Below are 22640 nucleotides of genomic sequence, written 5' to 3'. Positions count from 1 at the left end.
CCAGGCAGGGCTCATGCCACGGGGGTTAACACGATTGGGAATGGCCGCTAGGCTGGGGACCACCCCCCACCCTCCACAAAAGCACTAAACTCAGGGCAGAACGGCCCAGCCCCTCTCTGAACGCTATAGGGTGGTGTCAGAGGTAAAGATGGTGGGTTTCCAGAACCTTCCTGCCCCCACACTTGTTATCTTGTTGTTGCTGTTGATTTTGCATTTGGGGTCACACCCAGCGATGCTCTTGGCTCCTTCACGCGTGAGGCTCGTCTGAGCGTGTGGAGAGGGGCCTTGAGCATGGCTGTGGCTGGGTTCCGGAGGCCTTCGGCTGCCGGGGCTTTGCTCGGGGCGGGGAGGGAAACTCAACCCGCCCTGCCCTGCTCCGAGGGACCCGGGTGAAGACAGCCAGGCGCAGGGGCAAGAGACTGCCACAAACTGCCCCCGGCACCACGTAATCCCATCAGTGGAAAAGATCCAGAGACTATAAAACAAGGCTCCAGCGTGCATCTGCAACCTCTTACAGCTAGTTCCCCCTCTCAGAGAACCTGGCAAGGTACCGAGAACATCCTGCCTGCACAGCAGAGCCTGGCAAACTCCCTGTGGCATATTCGATGTGCCAAACACAGTAATAATGATGGGTCTCATCCCCCTGACCCTGAAAGAGCCTCCAGTGCGGCACTACTGGGAAGAATGAGTCAAGAGGCTGGAGCAATAGCACAGCGGGTAGGGCGTTTGCCTTGCACGCAGCCGACCCGGGTTCAATTCCCAGCATTCCATATGGTCCCCTGAGCACTGCCAGGAGTGATTCCTGAGTGCAGAGCCAGGAGTAACCCCTGTGCATCGCCAGATGTGACCCAAAAAGCAAAAAAAAAAAAAAGAATGAGTCAAGAGAGGCTGCTAAAATCTGAGCTAGGACGAATGGAGGCGTTACTGGCGCCCGCTCAAGAAACTCTATGATCAACGGCATGACAGTGATACAGAGACCCAGCGATGCTTTGCACTCGGGAATTACTCCTGGCGGTGTTCGGGAGACCATATAGGATGCCGGGGGTTGAACCCGGGTTAGCCTCTCGCAAGACAAACGCCCTCCCCTCTGTGCTCTCTCTCCAGCCCCGTGGCCCCCACATGTGAGGCCCACCCTTGCCCATGGCCCCATGGCGGCAGAGTGAGCCCATGCCCCGCTCAGTGGGATCCTTGGGGCCAGAATTCTGGTTCCCTCCCCCGGCTTGAGGCTGAGGAGAGGAGCCCTCTGGCCGGTCTTTGCAGTGCTGCTGGGGCACCGAGCCATCTTTCCCCGTTAATTCTTTGTTTACCCCTGTTTTGTCTGCGCCTAATCAGATCAGGGATCATTTCCCTGCGGCTCAGGCTCTCCGTTTCCCTTCAGGCCGGCCTCTGCTCTGCGCCATTAGTCTCCCGTAATCTCATTAGCCTCAGCCCCCTGAGAGCTGCTCCTTTCAAGGTCACCTTTCAAAAGTCAGAGGTCCTGTGTATTTAAGCCTTGAAAGATGAATGCGGCCGCCTGGGGCCGTTGATTTGGGGTTTTGCCCTGGCAGAAAAGTCAATTCCAGAGGCTGGAGCAATAGCACAGCGGGTAGAGCGTTTGCCTCACACGCGGCAGACCCGGGTTCAATCCCCAGCATCCCGTATGGTCCCCTGAGCACCGCCAGGAGTAATTCCTGAGTGCAGAGCCAGGAGTAACCCCTGTGCATCGCTGGGTGTGACCCAAAAAGAAGAAAGAAAGAGAGAAAGAAAAGAAAGAAAAGATCCAAAAAGACAGTTCCAAAAGATCATGTCTTCAGGAGCAGGTTCCAAGGAGAGAGGAAAGAAAGAAAGAAAGAAAGAAAGAAAGAAAGAAAGAAAGAAAGAAAGAAAGAAAGAAAGAAAGAAAGAAAGAAAGAAAGAAAGAAAGAAAGAAAGAAAGAAAGAAAGAAAGAAAGAAAGAAAGAAAGAAGAGAAAGAAAGGGAGGGAGGGAGGGAAGGAAGGAAAAGAGAGAAAGAAAAGATCCAAAAAGACAGTTCAGAAAGAAAGAAAGAAAGAAAGAAAGAAAGAAAGGAAGAAAGAAAGAAAGAGAGAAAGAGAGAAAAAAGAAAGAAACGATCCAAAAAGACAGTTCTAAAAGATGACATGTTCAGGAGCAGTTTCCAAGGAGAGAGGAAAGAGAGAAAGAAAGAAAGAAAGGAGAAAGAAAGAAAAGACCCCCAGGGGTCTCGGGCGAGTCCCGAGCTGGCGGCAGGGCACCCCTCATTTTAGAGAACAGACCTCAGCTCGCTAATCATTCCTCAGTGCTCCTGTGGCTTTTCGTCTCTCCAAATATTTCTTCCCTCTTCTGGGCCAGAAGGACCCTCCCCAGCCATCGTGCTCGGGAGGCCAGGGGCCACTCCTGGCGATTCTTGGCCAGTTGGTTCAAGGCAGTGGCCCAAGGCTGTGCTGAGTGTTACCCGGGACCCCCCCCCCCCACAGTGCTGGGGCCTCCAGAGCCACCCCTGGCAGTGCTCAGGGGACTGTGCGGTCTGCCAGCCACGTGCAAGGCACGCTCCTTAACCCTTTCCCTCCCGCCCAGCACGGCTTTGCTCTAAGGCTTTTTTTTCCCTGAAGTTCATTGCCTGCTGCCTCCTCCCCACCCCTTCCACTACATAAATAAATAAACAAACCCACAGATGAAACCGCCTCGGGCCACTTAGGGCTTCCCCAAAGGGGAGAGAGTCCGGCTTATTCCTGCAGCATGGTACCAGGTGCTGTAGTTTGAAGAAATGGTCCCACGTTTGAAGAAATCAAGTCATGCTCCCCCCTCCTCCCCCCACCCCCCGCCATATAGAGAAGCGGAGATGCAGTTCCTCTGGGGAGACCCGGGGTGAGGGACGAGGAAGGCGGACGCGTTGGCACTCACAGACCAGAGACTCGCCCAGAACTGGGGCCTCGACCCAGTCTCCAGTGCAGACACGGCTGGCAGGCTCGACTGCTGAGTCCGGGGCACGCAGCCAACCCAGGTCCACAGTCTAAACAAAAATATTTGTCAAATAGTGATACGTTACTCTTGTCTTGGTCTAAAGTGATTTCATGTTCCTATATGGGAAAACCAAAAAAAACTAGCAGGTGAGTTACTGTTGAGACAGGTAGGTGCGGGGCGTATTGGAAGAGGGTGTTTGGAGCTGGGGTTTTGGATTTTTTTTCTTTTTGGATCACACCTGGTGATGCACAGGGGTCACTCCTGGCTCTGTACTCAGGAATCGCCCCTGGCGATGCTCAGGGGACCATATGGGATGCTGGGAATCGAACCTGGGTTGGGCGCGTGCAAGGCAAATGCCCTACCTGTTGTGCTATTGCTCCAGCCCTGGAGCTGGGTTGTTTGTTGGTTGGCTGTGTTTTTTAGTTCTATCCCAGCCATGCTCAGGGCTGTCTCCTGGTGCTGTGCTCAGCGATCACTCCTGGTGGTGTCCAGGGGTCACAGGTAGTGCCGGGGATAGAAATCTGGGAAGCCAGGTGCAAGGGAAGCGTCTGCCCCACTGTACTATTGCTTTGGTCCCTGCAGTGGATTTTATACGGAAAAGGACGTGTGTCTTTTAGCCTTGTCTTATTTGCCACGATAAAGTACCTTCAGTCTCTCAGTTCTGTCTCAGAGACCGAAGGTACTATTTTTTTTTATTTTGAGACCGAAGGTACTTTATCGTGGCAAATCAGACATAAAAATCTGAAGAGAGGGGCTGGAGCAATAGCACAGCAGGGAGGGCGTTTGCCTTGCACGCGGCCGACCCGGGTTCGATTCCCAGAATCCCATATGGTCCCCTGAGCACGGCCAGGGGTAATTCCTGAGTGCAGAGCCAGGAGTAACCCCCTGAGCATCGCCGAGTGTGACCTAAAAAGCAAAAAAAAAACTGAAGAGAAGGGGCTGGAGCAATAGCACAGCGGGTAGTGCGTTTTCCTTGCATGCGGTCGACCCGGGTTCAATTCCCAGCATCCCATATGGTCCCCTGAGCACCACCAGGAGTAATTCCTGAGTGCAGAGCCAGGTGTGACCCAAAAAGCAAAAAAAAAAAAACAATCCAAAGAAAAGTCTGGGTCTCTTTATTTGACGTGGTGGGGGATGCTTCTCCTGGGGTGAACCGGAACCGAGGCCTGGGCCTTGCCCGCACCACCCAGAACGCCCGCCAGGGGGAGCTCTGAGCTAGTCCTCCCCTAAGTTCAAGCACCGTGGCAGGCGATGCTTGAACTTAGTGATGAGCTGAGGGCAACTCTCGAAGCTCCCTCCGTGCCCCCCAGCCCCTTCAGGGGGGTGCTGGAAAGCTCTCGGGGTGACCAGGGCTCCTTCTGCAGACGGCCTCCCGCCCGTGCCGGTCTTCGACAAGACTCTGCCCGTGAAACAGATGCACGTGCTGGAGCCCCTGGACCTGCTGATCCTCAGAGCGGACAAAGGTGCTCGCGCCGCCGGGCCCGGTGTCCCCAGGGCAGGGCAGGCAGGGCCCCGTGCTGGGGCCCGGAGCCATTTGTCCTCTGAGGAGGGCGCCGTGGGGGTGGGGGAGGGGAGAAGCATCCTTAGATGCCCTCTTGCCCACAGGCAGTGAGGGGCTCTCTGGTGCTCACTGCCCTGCTCGGCCTGCAGTGCTTGTGGGGGACCTAATGGGGCACCCGGTCCCGTCTCCCCCGCAGGGAAGGACGCGCGCCTCTTCGTCTTCAGGCTCAGCGCCGTGCAGAGGAGCCTGGAGAGCAAGCAGGGCCTGCGGAGCAAGTGTGACTGCCGGGAGAACAAGCTGGAGAAGACGAGGGGTGACGCCCGCGCCCGGGCGGGAGGGGAGGGCCCAGGGCCGACCCGGGGGGCGTAGTGCTAAGGGCAGGGCTCCAGGAGGAAGGGCCCCCCCCAGGCTGACCGGGAGTCCTGGGCTGAGGCCCGGGGCAGCGGGGCTGGTGAGAGGGACTGGGCACAGTGGCCGAAGGTCGCTCTGCTCTGAGTGGGACCAATTCGGACAGACGTGCAGGGGGTCATCGACACAGGAAGCCCCGAGTCCCACTGGAGGTCGTGGGCTTGGTTGCTGCTTGGAGCCCCCACAAACTCGGTCTTCCTAAGGGAAACAGCTCCGGGGCCTGGCACGGGTTCGGGGGTTCCGGGGGGAGATCAGCTCTGATCGCCAACTGCCCGAAAGACCCCGTAGACCGGACCCCTCCTGTTTCCCCACCTCCTCCCCTGGGCGGGGTTTCGGCTAGGCGGCCGGGGTCACACTTGCCAGCCGGCCCTGGGCTCCTCTCCTCTCCCTCCTCTGTGTTTATCACTGCCGCGGGGGCCATAATGTGGTTTCGATGTGTGAGCGTCCCACCTCCGGCTCTGCGCTCAGGGATCACTCCTGGCGGTGCTCGGAGACCCGGGTGGGACGCCGGGGATCCCACCCTGGTCAGCTGCGAGCAAGGCCAGCGCCTTCCCCACTGAGCTGTCACGCTGGCCCCCGAGGCCCCTCCTGGTGCCCTTTCTCTGCACCCCCACCCCGACTGCTCAGGAATCAGTTTGTAACCAGCGCCCAGTTTGTCGTCATTGAAAGCCTTTTTTTTTTTTTTTTTTGCTTTTGGGGTCACACCCGGCGATGCACAGGGGTTACTCCTGGCTCTGCACTCAGGAATCACTCCTGGCAGTGCTCAGGGGACCATAGGGGATGCTGGGAATCGAACCCGGGTCGGCCGCGTGCAAGGCAAACGCCCTCCCCGCTGTGCTGTCGCTCCAGCCCCCATTGAAAGCCTCTGTTTTGTTCCTGTGCCACCAATGAGCGAGAAGAAGCTTCTGGTCTTGGTCCTCCCCTGACCCCCGTGCACGGTGCCGGCTTTGATCTTCCCCGTCACGTGCACATGCCACATGCGGCTTCCTCCTTGTTGGGGTCACACCTGGCAGTGCTCTGGGACCCTGTGTGGTGCGGGATTTTGAACTAGGGTTGGCCGGGCGTAGAGCAGGCGCCTCAGCCCCTGTGCCGGCTTCTGCCTCCCGCCACAAGCTCTCGGGCCTCCCCCTCCGCCTCCCCTTCCTGCCCCAGGACTAAGGCCACAAGCTCTGGGCGAGAAGGACCGTGTCCCCGTCACCGCCGTCATACCCTGGCACAGAGCCAGGCTCCCTCCACGGCCCTCGATGCTCTGGGCTCCCCCGTCCCGGAGTTCTCGGAGGGGGTCTTGGGGGGTGGTGCAGACCGCTGGGCCCGTCCCCGCCCAGCCCACCCCGCCGAGGGTGACGCGGCTCCTCCCCGCCAGGCTGCCACCTGTACGCCATCAACACGCACCACAGCCGGGCGCTGCGCGTGGTCGTGGCCATCCGCAACAAGCTGCTGCTCATCACGCGCAAGCCCAGGCCGGGCGCCGGCGTCCTGCTGTCGCCGCCCCTGCCCGAGTCGCCCGTGGAGGAATTCCAGTACATCAGGGTCCGTGCCCCTCGCACCCGGGGCTGGGGAGGCGGCGGGGGCGGGGCGGGGGGGTCGTCCCGCTGCCCAGGAGCCCCACGCGTGGGCTCCTCCCTCCTCCGGGGGCCCAGCAAGCGGGGATGCCCCTCCCCCCACCCCCCATTCGTGCCCCCGTCGGCCCGAGGGGCCCGTCCTGTAAGGAGCCGCCCCCTCCCCGGCCAGGTCACAGCGTGATTCAGCCCCAGGGCCGAGGCCCGTGTGAGCCGGCCGTGGACCCGACTGTCCTGCGTGTGTCCCCGGAGACGCCCCCGTCCCCTGTGGCCCCGGGTTTCCCCTCAGGAGCTGGAGGGCGCGGGCTCTGACGCGTGTCCCCCTGCCCCCCCCCGTCGCCCGCCCGCAGGAGATCTGCCTGTCCGACGCGCCCGTCGTGATGACCCTGGTGGACGGGCCGAGCGAGGAGAGCGACAACCTCATCTGCGTGGCCTACCGGCACCAGTTCGACCTGGTGAATGAGAGCACGGGCGAGGCCTTCCGGCTGCACCACGTGGAGGCCAGCAGGGTGAGTGCCGGGCGGGCTGCCGCTGTGTCGCCCTGGCTCCCCGCGGCAGGGGCAAGGGCCCCGGGGCTGCCGAGAGGGCGTGTGGGGGCCGGGGCCGCCTGCCCACCCCGTCGCCCGTTGTCACTGCAGGTTAATTTTGTGGCCGCTATCGACGTGTATGAAGACGGGGAGGCGGGGCTGCTGCTGTGCTACAACTGTGAGTGGGGGCCCGCCCCGCCCCGCCCCTGCGCTTTCTGCCTGCACAGTGCTCCCCTCAGAGCTGCCCTGCACAGTGCTCCCCTCAGATCTTCCCTGCACAGTGCTCCCCTCAGAGCTGCCCTGCACAGTGCTCCCCTCAGAGCTTCCCTGTACAGTGCTCCCCTCAGATCTGCCCTGTGCAATGCTCCCCTCAGATCTGCCCTGCACAGTGCTCCCTTCAGATCTGCCCTGTGCAGTGCTCCCTTTAGATCTGCCCTGCACAGTGCTCCCTTCAAATCTCCCCTTCATAGTGCTCCCTTCAGATCTGCTCTGTGCAGTGCTCCCTTCAAATCTCCCCTTCATAGTGCTCCCTTCAGATCTGCCCTGCACAGTGCTCCTCGTCCCGCTAGTCGAAACCCACCCCAGGTCAGGGCCCCACCCACCACCCAGGGCCCTGGTGCGGTGTTTGCACCTTGGCATGTGCGTGGCCTCTGCCAGGGGACAGGGTGGGCTTGTGGCAAATCGAAGGCCCGGTAGGGTGGGAGGGCTCCCAGCATTTCAAATACGCTTCACGCAAAGAGGTGTTTTGTTTTATGGCTTTGTTTGGTTTGTTGGGGCCACCCCCAGCGGTGCTCAAGGCTTAGTCCTGGCTCAAGGTGTGGCTTTGGGTAGCCTGTGAAGTATCCGGGCTCGCACCCAGGTTAGCTGTGTGCAAGGCAAGTGCCCGACCTGCTGTACTACCTGTCTGGCCCCTGACAGGGATCTTTCAAAGGCTAAGAAGGACGGAAGGTGTTGAAGGTGTTTTTCTGTTTTTGTCTTTGTTTTTGGCTTTTTGGGTCACACCCGGCGATGCTCAGGGGTTCCTCCTGGCTCATGCCCTCAGGAATTACTCCTGGTGGTGCTCGGGGGACCCTATGGGATGCCGGGAATCGAACCTGGGTCGGCCGAGTGCAAGGCAAACAAACACCCTCCCCGCTGTGCTGCCGCCCCAGCCCTGGGGGGTGTTTTTCTGGGTGAGGCTGCCCAGTCTGACTCTGTCCTCAGTCCGGAACTGTTCAGCTTTCCCGCGGCTTTTCTCGGCGTCACCGGCAGCCTCGCTCCCATCCCAGTTTTCTTCACGAGCTGGGCGTGGGCTGGGGAGACAGTTTGCCAAAGCTCTGATTGGCCAGATCTGCTGGGTAGGACTCCTTAGTCCTTCAAAGCCCAGGTGTGCGGGGCGGGGGTGGGAAAAAGGGTCTCTTCGGGCACATTGGTCCTGGGGGCGGATTCTACCCCCAGTGCGGTGAGCCTTCTCAAAGCAGTGGGTCCCCCAGCACCCACTCGGTCAGGGTAGCAGCCGCAGGCCCCCCGGCTCTGCTGTGGGTCCCACACTGCCCCAGAGGCGGGGCCCCCGCTGCAGGTCACTGTCACCTGTGAACGGTGTTGCTCGCAGAAGGGACCATCTGCCAGCCAAGCCTGGGCCTCGGGCCTCTCCCCGTGACCCATGCGAGGCTGGGTGGGATCTGGGTGGGATCTCGGGACACAGCAGGTAGACAGAGAAAGAGAGCAGGATGCTTTTGTTGCGTTTTGTTGTTCTGTTTGGGGGCCACTTTCGGCAGTGCTCGGGGCTTACTCCTGGCTCTGCACTCAGGGGCCCGCCCCGACAGGCCGGAGACCCAGCCGAGTGCGGTGGCGCCCTGCCGGCTGCCCTCGGCGCCCAGAGCGGGATTCTAGAAGGGAGACACCACCCGCCCTCGCAACCTGGGCACGGAAGTGAATGCCGTCGACTCTAAGCCCGGTGCTGCACCCATTTGTTCTGTATCAGCTTTCTCCCAGCTCCGGGGAACAGCCCCCCAGAAACAGCTGGTCCCCCCAGCCCTGGGGTCGGCTGGCAGCTCAGGCTCATGCAGGGGTGGGGGTGCTGCCCACTGCTCCACTGTTAAAACGAGCAGAACAATAGTGCTTTGAAACTCAGATTTTTTTTTTTTTGGAGGAAAAAACCCTTTTGTTTGACTTTTAGGGCCACGCCTGGCGGGGCTCAGGGTGACTCGTGGTCATGCTTGGCAGTGCCGCGGAGACCAGGCGGTGCCACGGGCAAGCCCCACATGTAAAGCCCGAACACTCACCCTTAGACCATCTCCCCAGCCCCCAAGAATTTTTTTTTTCCTTTTTGGGTCACACCTGGCGATGCACAGGGGTTACTCCTGGCTCGTGTACTCAGGAATCACCCCTGATGGTGCTCAGGGAACCACATGGGATGCTGGGAATCGAACCCGGGTCGGCCACGTGCAAGGCAAATGCCCTACCCGCTGTGCTATCGCTCCAGCCCCCAACCCCCAAGAATGTTTATCTCAAATACAGGACAGATAAAAGTTTTATAATAGAGGCTGTAACTTCTTGTCATGTTTTTCTTGGTTGTACTTGAGAGCTTCTGGGGAGGGAAGGTGTAAATACTTTGGATTGTTGATGACATTTTTATGTCCATCTTGAAAGCCAGTGTTGGCTTGGAGAAATAGAGGTCGGGGCCAGAGCGATAACACAGCACGCGCGGCCGATCCAGGTTCAATCCCCGGCGTCCCTCAGGGTTCCCCAAGCACCGCCAGGAGTAGTTCCTGAGTACAGAGCCAGGAGGAACCCCTGAGCACTGCCGGGTGTGACCCAAAAAGGAAAAAAAAAAAAAGTAGGAATGGGAGTGATAGTACAGTGGCAGGACTTTTTGTCTTGAACACAGAAGACCCGGGTTCGAGCCCCAGCACCAGACAGGGGCCCCTGAACCCCCTAGGAGTGATTCCTGAGCGCACAGTTCTGGCCTCTCCCCACCCCCACAGAAACAGACAGATTTGGCTGCGAACCTCGCACCCAGGCATGACACCTTGACTGCGTGTCACATGCTGCGCTCACCTTCACACCTCCCCCCTGCAGGGTCCTCCCTGGGGCCTCTGAGGAGCTCCTCTCGGCGCCCTGCACCCCGGGGCGGCCCCTCCCAGCCTCCCGCTCCCCCCCAGATGAGTCACGAGACGCTGTGGTGAGCACTTAGAGCTCACACCTGTGACAGCCCCCGGGCCCCCCAGGCTGTACCTTGCCCCCACTTGGTGCAGACACAGAAACCAGCTTTCCACGCCAAGGACCCGCCGTGCACTCTGGGGCCTTTTCTCCAGAGAAGTTTGAGTTTGCAGTGGAAGCGGCCCGGCGGCCCTGTCCTGCACCCGAAGCCTGGGGCAGCCCTCAGAGCCCACCGGCCCGGCCATTCCCCCACCCTGGACGCCTCGGGCCAGGCCTGGGGCACAGAGAGCACGGCGGGGGGTGGGGGGCGAGGGGGCTGCCCCAGGCATCACTAGGTCTGGCGCCCCCTCAGGGACCCGCACTCACGGTTTGGGGGAAGCAGTTCTGCCTTCTCTGGGCTCTGGCGGAGTGAGGGGTGGCCTGCTATTGGGGTGGGGGGCTCTGACTAGAGGGGATCCCCCCCCAGCCTCCGGAAGCTTCTTACTACAGGCCACTCTGCATAGGCTGGGGTGGGGCCCACCCGGCCGCACTCAGGGGACCCCTCAGCCCCACGGGGAGTGGAGATGTGCTGGCTACGGGGCTGGCGGGGCCCCAGGCGCCATGGAACCCCAGCAGGGCCTCAGCCTCCGCCCCCTGAGCTGACGTCTCGGGCGGGGGGCACCAGCCAGGGACGCGGAGGGGGGCCCCGGAGGGCACGTCAAGGGTGAGTTTTACAAGCCAGCCCCAGAATGTTCCAGGGGCCCCGGAACGCCCAGAGTGGCCACAGCAGAGTGGGGGCAGGGGCGAGTGCATGGAAAAGGCTTCACAGCAAGGAGCAAGTCCTAGAGCCCAGGGGGTGGGGGGGCGTAGAGGGGGGGTCTCTGGGGTTTTATGGGGCCACAGCGAGAGCAGTGGGGCAGAGCCAGGAGGCCTCATACTCGACCCACGCTTTGCTGCTGTGACGAGCGGGCTCCCAGCTAAAGCCAAGGATGGAGACGCCCTTCCCCCCGCCCCCGCTGAAGGGAGACATAGAGTTGGGGTGGGGGAGAGACAGAACTGGGGGTGCAGGGTGACTGTGTTGTGGATCCTCCCTTGAAAGCATGAGGGGTCCCCAACAGCCCCCACAAACCTGAGCCAGATCCCTGGACCCCACGACAGTGTACAAGCCCTGTTCACAGGGATACAGCGAAGAGAAAGCGGGTACACTTCTTAAATTAAAAAATTAAGTTGGGCCAGAGCGATAGCACAGCGGGGAGGGCATTTGCCTCGCACGCGGCTAACCCAGGTTCAATCCCCGGCATCCCATATGGTCCCCCGAGCACCTCCAGGAGTGATTCCTGAGTGCAGGGCCAGGAGTAAGCCCTGAACATCGCTGGGGGCGACCCCAAAAACAAAAGCAAAAGAGAAATTTAAGTCTTGGGCTGGGGAGACAGCTCAGAGGACTGGAGCACACGCTTTGCACGTTGGGGGTCCCCAGCCTCAACCCTAGCACCGCAGGGTCCCCTGAGCACTGCCCTCAAAATAACCAGGTTGGAATGCGTCGCTGCCCCCCGGATCTCCAGGGGAGACAGCAATCTGCTGATGTTCGAGCCACGGGCGGGCGGTATCCTGGGAGAGGCAAACGCGTGAGCAACGACGTTGAGAGTTGAGAGTCCTCAAAATCCCGAAGCAGGGAGTGGAGTGGTAGTATTTTTAAAAAAAATTTTATTAGAGAATCACTGTGATGTACAATTACAAAATTATGAACTTTTGTGTTTGCGTTTTACTCATTCAGTGATCGTTTACCCATCCCTCCACCCGTGCCCACTCACCTTGGAGTGGTAGTATTGGGGTTGAGGCACTCGCCTTGCACACTGCCAACCCTGGTTCGATTCCTGGCACCCCCTCTGTTCCCCAGAGCCCAGAAGGACTGATCCCTGAGCCCAGAGCCCGGAGTAAGCCAATATTGCCCGCTATGACCCAAAACACAAACCAAAAATAGGCAGGTATGGGGGTGAAGGGGAAGGCACCGTCTCCGTCTCCCACGATGCGCCCTGCTGAGTGGACGGGGGGTGATGGCCCCTCTCCTGCACTCCTGCCCCTGCAGAGCTCCGGCCCAGCCGTCAGCCTGGCACACAGCAGGCAGTGCCCTGGCTCTCACCACCCCCTCTTCCTTTTCAATGCTGCCACCCGCCTGTGAGTGTGGCGCTAACGGAAGGTGCGGCTTCCGTCCCCCTGCAGACAGCTGCATCTATAAGAAGGTCTGCCCCTGGAACGCCGGCTCCCTTCTGCTGCAGCCCTCGGCGTCCGATTTCCAGTTCTGCTGGAACCAGGCTCCTTATGCGATCGGTAAGCGAAGCCCGTGTCCCCACACGCTTGGCCCCAGAGGTGCGGTCCTCCGCCAGCCAGCTCGCCAGCACTGGGCACCCGGCATGTGGGCGGCCTTTGGGGGTCAGTGCACCTCTGGGCCTGGCTTGCCTTTCTCAGAGACTCCCCTACACTCTGGCCTGAAAGGGCTGACCGTCTCTGGGAGGAGGTCTGTGCACCCGGCTCTGCCCTTACATCCTGGGGCTCTGTGTGGGTGCTTGGAAATGGAGAATCGTCATAGAAGCTCAGGGGCTTGGCCTGTCATCCACACGGCACCCGGCCCCGGGGCTGGTGGCTGTTCAGGATCTACTCCGGAGGCCCTTGGAATGTAGCAATCCCCCCACCCTGCAGACAGACCCCCATGGCTTATCCCAGCCGCCGGGAAACATTCTCGGAGCACTCACAGAAGCGGGGTTGGGCAAAATCCTCTAAGCCAAATCCCGCTTCACGTGGACTGTGGGGGAATTCGTGGCAGGAGGTGCCTGCCGGGCTGGAAGGGCAGAGCAGTGGGGGGAGGGGGGTGTAGAGTTCCTCCCCACCCGCACAGCTGCTGCCCACCCAGGATCCCGGGGGAGGATGGGAGAGACGCCCGTCCCCAGGGAGGTGAGCAAGATGCAGAATGCCCCGGGGGGCAGGACACAGTCTGGCGGTCCAGGGGCCTTCCCGGCCTGTGTGCACCCAGCTTGGCGATGCCAGGCATCACCTGGGCCCAGGCACCATTGGGTGCGGCCCCGGAGGCCCCCAGCATGCCAGGGTCCAAGCAGCACCTCGACTGCCCTGTTGGCTGAGAACGGCCGCCGAGGCCCCCAGGCCTCCTGAGCGCCACTTGGAAGGCCCCCCCAAAATAAATTTATTGACAGAAAGCCCAGCACTGTGTCTGTGGAGCCCCTAGCTCTTTCGCACTCTCGTCATCCTAAAAATCTGTGGTGCCCTCCACCCGCCCAGAGTGGGGGGCTGAGTCTGCCCAGAGTCGGGGCGGGGTCTGCCTGAGTCGGGGCGGAGTCTTCAGAGTTAGGGGCGGGGTCTTCAGAGTCAGGGGCGGAGTCTGCCCAGGGTCGGGGGCGGAGTCTTCAGAGTTAGGGGCGGAGTCTGCCCAGGTCGGGGGCGGAGTCTCCAAAGTCAGGGGCGGAGTCTGTCCAGGGTCGGGGGCGGAGTCTTCAGAGTCAGGGGCGGAGTCTGCCCAGGGTCAGGGGCGGAGTCTCCAGAGTCAGGGGCGGAGTCTGCCCAGAGTTGGGGGGCAGAGAGGGTGCCAACTGGATTCTGTCCAGAGCTGTGAGGCTGGAGTCTTCCCTGAGTCGCAGAGTCAGGGGCCTGGGGTCTTCCCAGAGTCGGGTGGGGGCGGGGTCTGTCCAGAGTCGGTGGGAGGGGCAGTGCACGCCCCAAAGGGCTGCTCGGAGACTGTGGTTTCCAGGTTCTGAGCCTCCCCCCTGCAGGTCACCTGGGAGCTGGAGGCTGGAGTCCGGGGGTGGCCCAGGAGAGGGTGCTGGCCGGGAGCTCTCTGGGGTGCCCAGAAGTCAGTAGGTCAGTAGGTGAGGGAGAGGGGCCCTTCTTGAGCTGAGGCCGAGCCACGGTGAGGGACAGCAGGGACGGGCCCAGGGCCCCTGTCCGGAGGGGCCGGCAGAGAGGAGGGGACACGTGGCAGAAAGGGTGGCCGGGGCTCCGGGCGGAGGGGCAGGTGCAGGGAGAGGCCGCGTCCAGCAGGGTTGGGCGGTTCAGGAGGGGCCGCCAGGGCCCAGCCCCTCGTGCTTGGAGACCTGGGGGGGCCTCGGGGCCCGGGGTGGAGGCTGTGAGGAGCGGACCCCGGAGCGGGGAGGGCTCGGTCAGGGCGGGCAGGCTGAGGGGCGCGGGCGCGGGGTGCTGACCGGCGCCTCCCCCGCAGTGTGCGCGTTCCCCTACCTCCTGGCCTTCACCCCCGACTCCATGGAGATCCGGCTGGCGGTGAACGGGAACCTGGTGCACACGGCGGTGGTGCCCCAGCTGCAGCTCCTGGCCTCCAGGGTGAGTCCGCCCCGCCCCGGGCTCCGCGTGGCTGTGCCGCGATCAGGCCGCAGGTGCCAGCGCCCCCCGCCCTGGGTCTTGTCAGATTCGAGGGTGCTGAGCAAAGGGCCCCAGGACTGGCCCCGGGCGGCACCCCCCGAGGGCAAGGTCTGCCGCCCCCGGCCTCCCCGCTCCCTGCCCCCGGCCGGGCATCCACTCACGGTGGCTCTGACCGCCCAGGCTGTGACACGGGAGCTGCACCCGGGGCAGCGGGGAGGAGTCAGCCCCCCAGAGTCAGCCCCCCAGGGTCAGCCCCCCCAAGGCCACCTGCTTCCGGCCTCTCAGCCGGTCCTCGCTGCATCTGCTGGTGCTGTGCCAGTTAATGTGTATCGCGGTGGGGGCACCCTTGTATCCCACAGCCGGGGGGGGGCGGGGGCCGCCAACTCTGTCCCAGTGTTTGAGCGCCCACTCCCCTGCAGGGGTGTGTGTGTGTGTGTGTGTGTGGTAGCGGGTGGTGTATGTGTATATGGGGTGGTGATATGTGCATGAGTATGTGTACTATCTGTATGTGGGGGCCAAAGGGGTGTCTTGGAATATATGGTTTGTATGTGTGGTTTGTATGTGTACATGGGCATGTGTGATTGTGTGGGGTGTGTAATATATGTATGTGGTATGTGAGTATATGTGTGTGAGTGTATATGTGCTTGACATATGTGGTGTGTGGTATGTGAGTCTGTGGTAAATGGTGAGTGATGATGTGTGTGGCTTTGAGTGGTATGTGAGTATATATGTGCTTACCTGTGTGTGGTGTATGTGGCATATGTGTGGTAAGTGGTGTGTGTGTGTCTGTGTGGTGTGTATATGTGTATGGTATGTGTGGTGTATGAGAATATGCGTGTATATCTGTGCAGTATACGTGGTACATGTGTGGTGATTAAGTGATGTGGTGTGTGTGGTGTGTGAGTACATGTGTATGTCTTTGAGGTATATGTGGTTTGTGGTGTGTGAGTGTATATGTGTATGGTGTATGTGGTGTGTGTGGTGAGTCTGTATGTGTATATTTGTGTGTGGTGTATGTGGTACATGTGCAGTGAGTGATATGTGATGTGTGTGTCTGTGTGTGGTGTGAGTGTATATCTGTGTGGTGTAAGTGGTATGTGTGTGGTGTATGTAACTATCTGTGTGGTGTGAGTGTATATGCACATATCTGTATGTGTGTCTGTGGTGTGTGCGATGTGTGGTATGTAAGTGTTTATGTGTGTTATCTGTGTGGTGTGTGTGACTCCCTGTACAGTGTGAGTGTATGTGCATCTGTGATGTGTGAGGCGGGTGAGTGGGGTGAGTGGTGTGTGTATTGTGTGTGCCTAAGCTCGCACTGTGGCGTGACTCGTCCCTGTGGCGGACTTCAGTCTCAGAGCGACAGCCCAGAGTAGCTTCTGTGGGTGCCCAGCAGCGTCTGTTGCTGTCCCTGCTGTTCCCACAGGCAGCGCCGACAGTGACGGGCTCAGTAGCTGGAGGAGCTGATGGTGCTTTCTAGAACCTTTGGTCTCTAGAGGTTATTTACATTGTCTAACGGCTTTAAGGGACAGTTTGCCACGTCCCTGAGAACGGGGTCCTGCGGTTCTGCCCAGGCCCCAGGAGGGCGTGCTGGGCACGCCCGTGTAGAGTTGGGGGGCGGCGACCCTCGTCCCCCCTGAGCCCAGGGGGCCAGGCAGGGGCAGCCTGGGTGTGGGGATTGTCTCCCCTGAGCTCTGTGGACAGACAGGAGGAAGAACTGCGGGGTGTGGGGGTCCGCCCGGCGGGGGCGTCTTTCCTCCAGAAGCCCCTCCCGGGCTTGGCCCTGCCCTGCCCTGGGCCCTGAGGAAGAGCTTCCAGAAGCTTCCAGGCCGTGACCCAGGGCACCTGGCCACAGGGCAGCTGAGTCCTTTCTCTTTCTTCCAGTCGGACATATACTTCACAGCCACCTCAGCAGCCAATGAGGTCTCGTCCGCGGGCAGCTCCAAGGGCACCAGCGCCCACAATTCTCCCCAGACTCCCCCGGGCCGGGACGCCCCCGTATTTCCTTCTTCCCTGAGGGAAGGTGAGGCCCACTTCTGACTGGCAGAGCAACATTTCTCCAGGCCCTGTCCCGCCTCCCCGGCTTCCTTCTGAGGGTCGCCGTTACCCCTCACAAGCGCACACCTGCTTCCCTGAGCAGCCCTGTGACCATAGCTGTTCCCTGGGGGGGGGTGGCGGGAAGGGTACGAGCCCCACAGCCCGGTGCGCCTTCCCTCGGGCCGGCCAGGGAATGGCCCCGCCCGCGGCAGGCAGGACTCGGCTGGCGTCACCGGCAGTCCCAGGATCCCTTGCTGTGTCTGTGTGGACCCCGAAGCCACAGGCTCTTTAGAAAAGGGGAGACATTCAACCAGCAACACGGACACCTTGGGGCGCGTACCACCGGTGGCTCACACTTGATTGTGCTCAATTGACACAAAGTGCCACCCTGGTGTCACCCTGCTAACTCCCCTTTAGCTACCGCGGTGGAGGAAGCAACTGTCACCCAGTCCTGACGTCGTTGCCTCCATCCTTTCCCAGGTGAAACTCAGTCCAGAAATCTGTACAAGATTCCGCTCCGAAACCTCGTGGGCAGGAGCATCGAGCGGCCCCTGAAGTCGCCCTTGGTGGCCAAGGTCATCACCCCACCCACCTCCATCGGCCTCGGCATCGCCGCCATTCCCGTCACACATTCCTTGTCCCTGTCCCGCATGGAGATCAAGGAAATTGCCAGCAGGACCCGCCGGGAGCTGCTAGGTACCAGCACCGTGTCTGTCTCGCCGTGGACAAGCCCACCCACCAGCCCCCTCGCCGGGAGTCAGGAAAGGACCAGTCACCCACACCCAGGGTCCCCTCCGAGGTGGCCGCCACCAGTGGGCGTGCTCACCCAGGAGAGCCACCCGGGCATGTTTAGGAAGCAAGGCCATTGGCAGGACCAGAGAAGAGTACAGAGGGGAGGGCGTTTGCCTTGCCCGGGTTTGATCCCGGGCATTCCATATGGTCCCCTGAGCACTGTCAGGAGTAGTTCCTCAGTGCCGAGCCAGGAGTAAGCTCTGAGCATCGCTGGGTGTGACCCAAAAAGAAAAAAAAAAGTTTGTCTGACTTGAGACAGATTTTTTATTTGGGGGCCAAACCCAGGGATGCTCAGGGCTTACGCCTGGGTCTGCACCCAGGAATTGTTCCTGGAAGTGCTCTGGGTACCATACGGGATGCCAAGGATTGAACCTAGGTTGGCAGCATGCAAGGCAAGTCAAGTGTCCTACCTGCTCTCTGACCCCTAAGACACATTTTTTAAATTTGTTTCCTGGTTTGGGGGGGTTGTTTTTTAGGGGATTCTGGAGAGCAGTCGGGCCACACCGCAGGGCTCAGGATTGAAATCGGGGCAGCAGGCAGGCAGCACCTCACCCCTATGCTGCCTCTCTAGCCCTGAGACAAAATGTTTAAAACATATGAAGCGATGCTGGTATATTGGCCTAGCAGTGTCAGGCAGGTCTAGAAGCCCCAGGCAGGTCTCAGTGCACTGCCCACTGGCAGGGCGGAAGTGCCCACTCCGCCAGCGTGTACCAGCTATCACTGCCTGCAGCCCCCAGCAGAGGCTGTCCCCTTCCTCTCAGTGTGCCAGTGCAGAGAAACAGAAAGTGCCTGATCCCCGTGAAAACACTCCGATGAAACTGTTTCAGAATCACAAAGACCAAGTGATGAGGAGCAGAAGTGACATTTCACATCAGCGCAAGCTGGTTTGAGAACTCTTTTATTTATTTATTTATTTATTTTTGCTTTTTGGGTCTCACCCAGCAATGCACAGGGGTTACTCCTGGCTCTGCACTCAGGAATTACTCCTGGCAGTGCTCAGGGGCCATATAGGATGCTGGGAATCGAACCCACGTGCAAGGCAAACTCCCTACCCGCTGTGCTATAGCTCCAGCCCTGAAAATCCTTAATGGGAGGTCATGGCATGAGACCGCAAGGGCGGTGGGTCTGAGTCGGCCCCTGACCTGAAGGAATATTCAAGAACCACTAGCTAAGGGCACTGGGACCTCCAAAGTCGGGGAGGGGGGTCCTGGGGGCACAAGGGCTTTTAGAGCATGCATGGTGCTGTTTTTGTCTTGATTGGGGGGGAAGGTGTTTGGGCAACACCCAGCAGTGCTCAGGGCTTACTCCTGGTTCTGTGCTCGGGGGTCTCCTGGCAGTGCTGGGCATGCCAGGGATCAAACCCGGGTTGGTGGCGTGCAAGGCCCGTGCCCTGCTGCTGTAACTATCTCTCCTGCCCCCCGAGGTGCTGTTGGACCCTCTGGCCCTCAGAAACTCACCTTCTAGGTTGCAGAAATGTAGGTTCAGGGGATAGAATTGCAGATTTTCCCCCTCTTTGTCAGAATCTTTCAGATCACTCTTTTATTGTGTCCCTGTTTTTTCATTCCACCTATAATTTATCACCAGAAAGAAATCTGCCACCACCAAGAAAATCCCTTACCGAGGAGATAGTACCGTGGGTAGAGCACTTGCCTAGGACAGGTGACCCGGGTTGGACCCCCGGGTTCCATATGATCTCCCAGGCGCCACCGGGAGTAATTCCTGAGAGCAGAGCCAGTAGCATCCATCTTCCTGGACATCGCCGGGATGGCCCCCAAGCCAGTAATTATAATAAAACCAGGAACGGTGGGGCTGGAGGGACAGTGCAGCAGGGGCACTTGCTTCACACGCAGCCGATCCAGGTTCGATCCTTGGCATCTCATATGGTCCCCGGGCACCACTAGGAGTCGTTGCTGAGTGCATAGCCAGAAGTGACCACTCAGCATTGCCAGGTGGGGCCCAACATTCAAAAAAATTAATAAAAAGAGAAAAAAAATAAAACCCTTCTTTAAAACAGATATTTCAGCATCTCTTTTAGTTTGTTTTTGTCTGGGGGGCCCCACTGGACGATACTCAGGGCTTATTCCCGGTTCTGTGCTGAAGAAACACAGCTGGTGGGGCCCGTAGAAGGTGCCAGGGAGTGAATCCAGGTCCACTGCACGGAAAGCGGCGCCTTGACCAGCTCGACTGTCTCTCTGCTCCAGCATCTCTGGGTCGTTCCGACTTTCCTCCAGGCATCCACTGCTGCATAGCCGAGAATGGGCTTCGGGGCACCTGCCTGGCCTCTGACCCCCGACTCTCCCCCCACCCCCAGGCCTCTCCGAGGAAGGTGGGCCCCGACCGGAAGGTGCTCCCAAGGCCAAGTCCAAAGCCCGGAAGCGGTTGGAAGAAAGCCCAGGAGTCCCTAAGCCAGCGACCGCGAGGTCAACAAGCAGCGACAGGTAATGGTGATCGCCCGGAGTCCCAGCACTGCCCCCACCAGGCCCCCTGAGGGTCAGCACCCAGCCCCGGCCTGCCCCAGCAGACGGGCAGCCCCAGGGGCAGTGGATGCTGCTCCCAGACGGACCAGAAGTTTCCGAACGCAGGAGTGCTCAGAGAGTGGGGGGCAGTGGGTGAGCTGGGTAGTTCTGCTGGGAACAGAAACTGGGCCTGGCCTTCCTGTGGGCACTTCACAGCCGCGTCCCGCCCCCCCCCCCCCGTGCATGCCCGGCCCCACTCCTCAGCACAGCCTCAGAGCGGCTGGGACACAGCCGAGGGCCGGGGGATACAGAGACGGCCCTAAGGGGTCAGTTGTGAGGGATGCTGTGCACCCCACATCAGGCATGGGGGACGGTTGCAGGGATCAGGGAAGGCTCTGGAATCACGCCTCCTGAGCCAGCACTTTCCAAGGGGTGGTCAGTGCCGGCTCGAGGGTGGGAAAAGCGCAAGCCCCTGGCCCAAACACCGGGACCCTGAGCCTGGCTCGGAGCGTGGGGCCCACAGTCACGCTTCACTTGGTTCCTCCTGCTTCTGCTCAGGCCACCGAGTGGGCATCTGAGAGACGAGGGCAGGGAGGCGCTGCTGTTCGGGCTCGGAAGCGTGTGCAGAGGGAGCCTGGGCCGCTGCCAGGGGGCAGAGAGGGAGCAAGTGGGCAGAGCCTGGAGCCCAGAGGTGTTTGTCTCGAGCCGTCCCCGCAGTGTTTGGGGACCACCAGGACTACATGGGCAGTTTCAGGGGGGCACTTGATGCCAGAGGTCGAGCCAGGCCTCATGCAGTCTAAGCCGGTGCTGGACCTGATGAGCACTTGTTGAATGAATGAATTCCCCTGATTTCATTGACTGTCAGAGTGTCCAGGGGCCTGAAGGACAGGGGGTGGGGGGCAGGGGTTGGAGCCACAGTCCGGCAGGAAGGACGTTGGCCAGGCACACGGCCAACCTGGGTTCCATCCCCATCATCCCACATGGTCCCCGGAGCACCGCCAGGAGTAATTACTGAGCAAAGAGCCAGGAGGATCCCCTGAGCATCACTGGATGTGGCCCCCAAACAAAACAAAACAAGCCGAGCTCGAGGGGGTCAGCCTGGCCAGGGCCCGGGCAGGAACTCCGGGCGCTCTCCAGGGGGGAGAGGCAGGCCTGGGGCTTCAGTGCCCGTGTGGCCCCCTGCAGACATGTCCCATGCGTGCCGTCACTCCTCACCGCCATCCGTAAGATAGGGCTGTCTGGTGCATCTGGGGGCATGGTGGGGTGGGGGGGTGGGGGCCGAGGTCTCCCCATCGCCCTGGGGCCGGGCAGGCAGTTGTGCGCTCAGAGAAACAGGAACAGACCAGAGAGACCCGGCCGGGGCGACGCAGCCTCACTTCACCTCTGGCTTCTCTCTTCCAGGGTCGCTCCAGTCCCCTTGGAAAGTCCCCCTGCGGCCGAGGCCCCTCCCGAGGGCCAGTTCCTGGAAACAGGTTCTGAGCAGGAGCCGGGGGGCGGCGGGGCGGGCAGCCCCGGGTGGGGCAGGAGCCCCTTTCAGCTGGCCGCCTCCGCTGAGGAAGACACCATTGACCTGAAGTAGGGAGCGTCCCCCGCACCCCGCCCTCCGCTCCGGGGTCTCGCCTCGTGTGGCTGTGGGCCCATCTGTGCCCCCGGCCAGCCCCGGGCACGCTCAAAGTGCAGGTCGCTCTCGGCCTCTCTTCCCGTCCAGGAGCGCCCGTCCCCCGTAACCAAGGTGGTAGATTTCATTGAGGTTTTAGAGCGAAACTTTGAATAAACTGAAAAATGTTCCTTCTTACTGCAACCTTTCTCTTCTGTTTTATACTCTGAGATAGGGGATTGCTGCTCCCGCATTTCCATGACACCAGATGCTTGATAAAGAAAAGCCGTTGGGGCTGGAGTGATAGCACAGCGGGGAGGGTGTTTGCCTTGCATGAGGCCAACCCGGGTTCGATTCCCAGCATCCCATAGGGTCCCCTGAGCACCGCCAGGGGTGATTCCTGAGTGCATGAGCCAGGAGTAACCCCTGAGCATCGCCAGGTGTGACCCAAAAAGGAAAAAAAAAAAAAAAGGTGTTCAGGGTTGGGACTGGAGCCATAGTACAACAGGGATGGTGTTTGCTTTGCGTGTGGCCGACCGGGTTCAATCCTCAGCATTCCGTATGGTCCCCCAGGCACCACAGGATTAACTCCTGAGTGTAATCCTGACCATTTCTGGGTGTGACCCAAAAGCAAACAAACAAAAAACGAAAGTGTTGAAAGAAGTTGTGCTGGCCTCTCTTCCCAAACAGGCCAACCGAGACTCAGAGGGGCAGGACTGAGCCTGTGCCTCTCTTAGCCCTAAGTTTTGCTCCCAGAGTCAGGCCAAGGACCGTGGGCCGAGTCGATCTGGCGGATGCTTGCCACGTTAAGTATTTTCTAAGCTTACTTAGCGTCTGTCCATGGCTTTCCTGTCATCTGCTTTCCTCCTGGTGTTTCTTGTTCCTCCAGTAGAAAGAGGAACAAGAAAACCCAGGGAGTAGAAAACCCAGGGCTAGAACATTCTTCCAAAGAGCATCAGAGCCACCCGTGATTTGACGTTAAACAGAGCTGAGAACTGAAAGTGGAAAAGACATAAGTGCATCCCTACTACGTAGACTAATGGTGCTTTGCTCTTTTTTAACTTTTGTTTTGGGGCCATACAAAGTAACTCCTGTGCATAGTGCTCAGGGATTACTCAGGAATCACTCTGGGCAGTGCTCAGGGGACCATCTGGGATGCCAAGTATTGAACCTGGATCAGCTGCTTGCAAGACCAGCGCCCTGCCTGCTGTACTATCTCTCTGGTCCTACTTATATTCCATTTTAATGGGGTGAAGCAGAGGCGAGGAGACAGCCCAATAGGCAGAGCTCATGCTTTGCATTGCAGGAGGCTCAGCTTCAA

The 22640-nt window shown here is 60.0% G+C and overlaps 1 protein-coding gene across 5 annotated transcripts in view; it reads left to right on the top strand.

Moving 5' to 3' along the window:
* Window positions 1-21517, top strand: part of GARNL3 (GTPase activating Rap/RanGAP domain like 3) — a 146381-nt gene extending 124864 nt beyond the window's left edge. For all 5 annotated transcript variants that reach the window (XM_055140411.1, XM_055140406.1, XM_055140417.1 and 2 more), the window contains 11 exons: window positions 4307-4405; window positions 4640-4756; window positions 6215-6381; window positions 6761-6919; window positions 7049-7115; window positions 12278-12385; window positions 14283-14401; window positions 16322-16460; window positions 16955-17170; window positions 19578-19704; window positions 21124-21517. In XM_055140411.1, the coding sequence (XP_054996386.1) occupies window positions 4307-4405; window positions 4640-4756; window positions 6215-6381; window positions 6761-6919; window positions 7049-7115; window positions 12278-12385; window positions 14283-14401; window positions 16322-16460; window positions 16955-17170; window positions 19578-19704; window positions 21124-21301 (1496 nt within the window). In that variant the 3' untranslated portion in view covers window positions 21302-21517. The remainder of the gene's footprint in view (window positions 1-4306; window positions 4406-4639; window positions 4757-6214; window positions 6382-6760; window positions 6920-7048; window positions 7116-12277; window positions 12386-14282; window positions 14402-16321; window positions 16461-16954; window positions 17171-19577; window positions 19705-21123) is intronic.
* The last annotated feature ends 1123 nt before the right edge of the window (window positions 21518-22640 follow it).

The sequence above is a fragment of the Sorex araneus genome, chromosome 1, assembly GCF_027595985.1.
Source record: "Sorex araneus isolate mSorAra2 chromosome 1, mSorAra2.pri, whole genome shotgun sequence".
Classification (NCBI taxonomy): domain Eukaryota; kingdom Metazoa; phylum Chordata; class Mammalia; order Eulipotyphla; family Soricidae; genus Sorex; species Sorex araneus.
The sequence above is the reverse complement of the archived record's forward strand: the minus strand, read 5'-3'. Positions and strand labels throughout refer to the sequence as shown.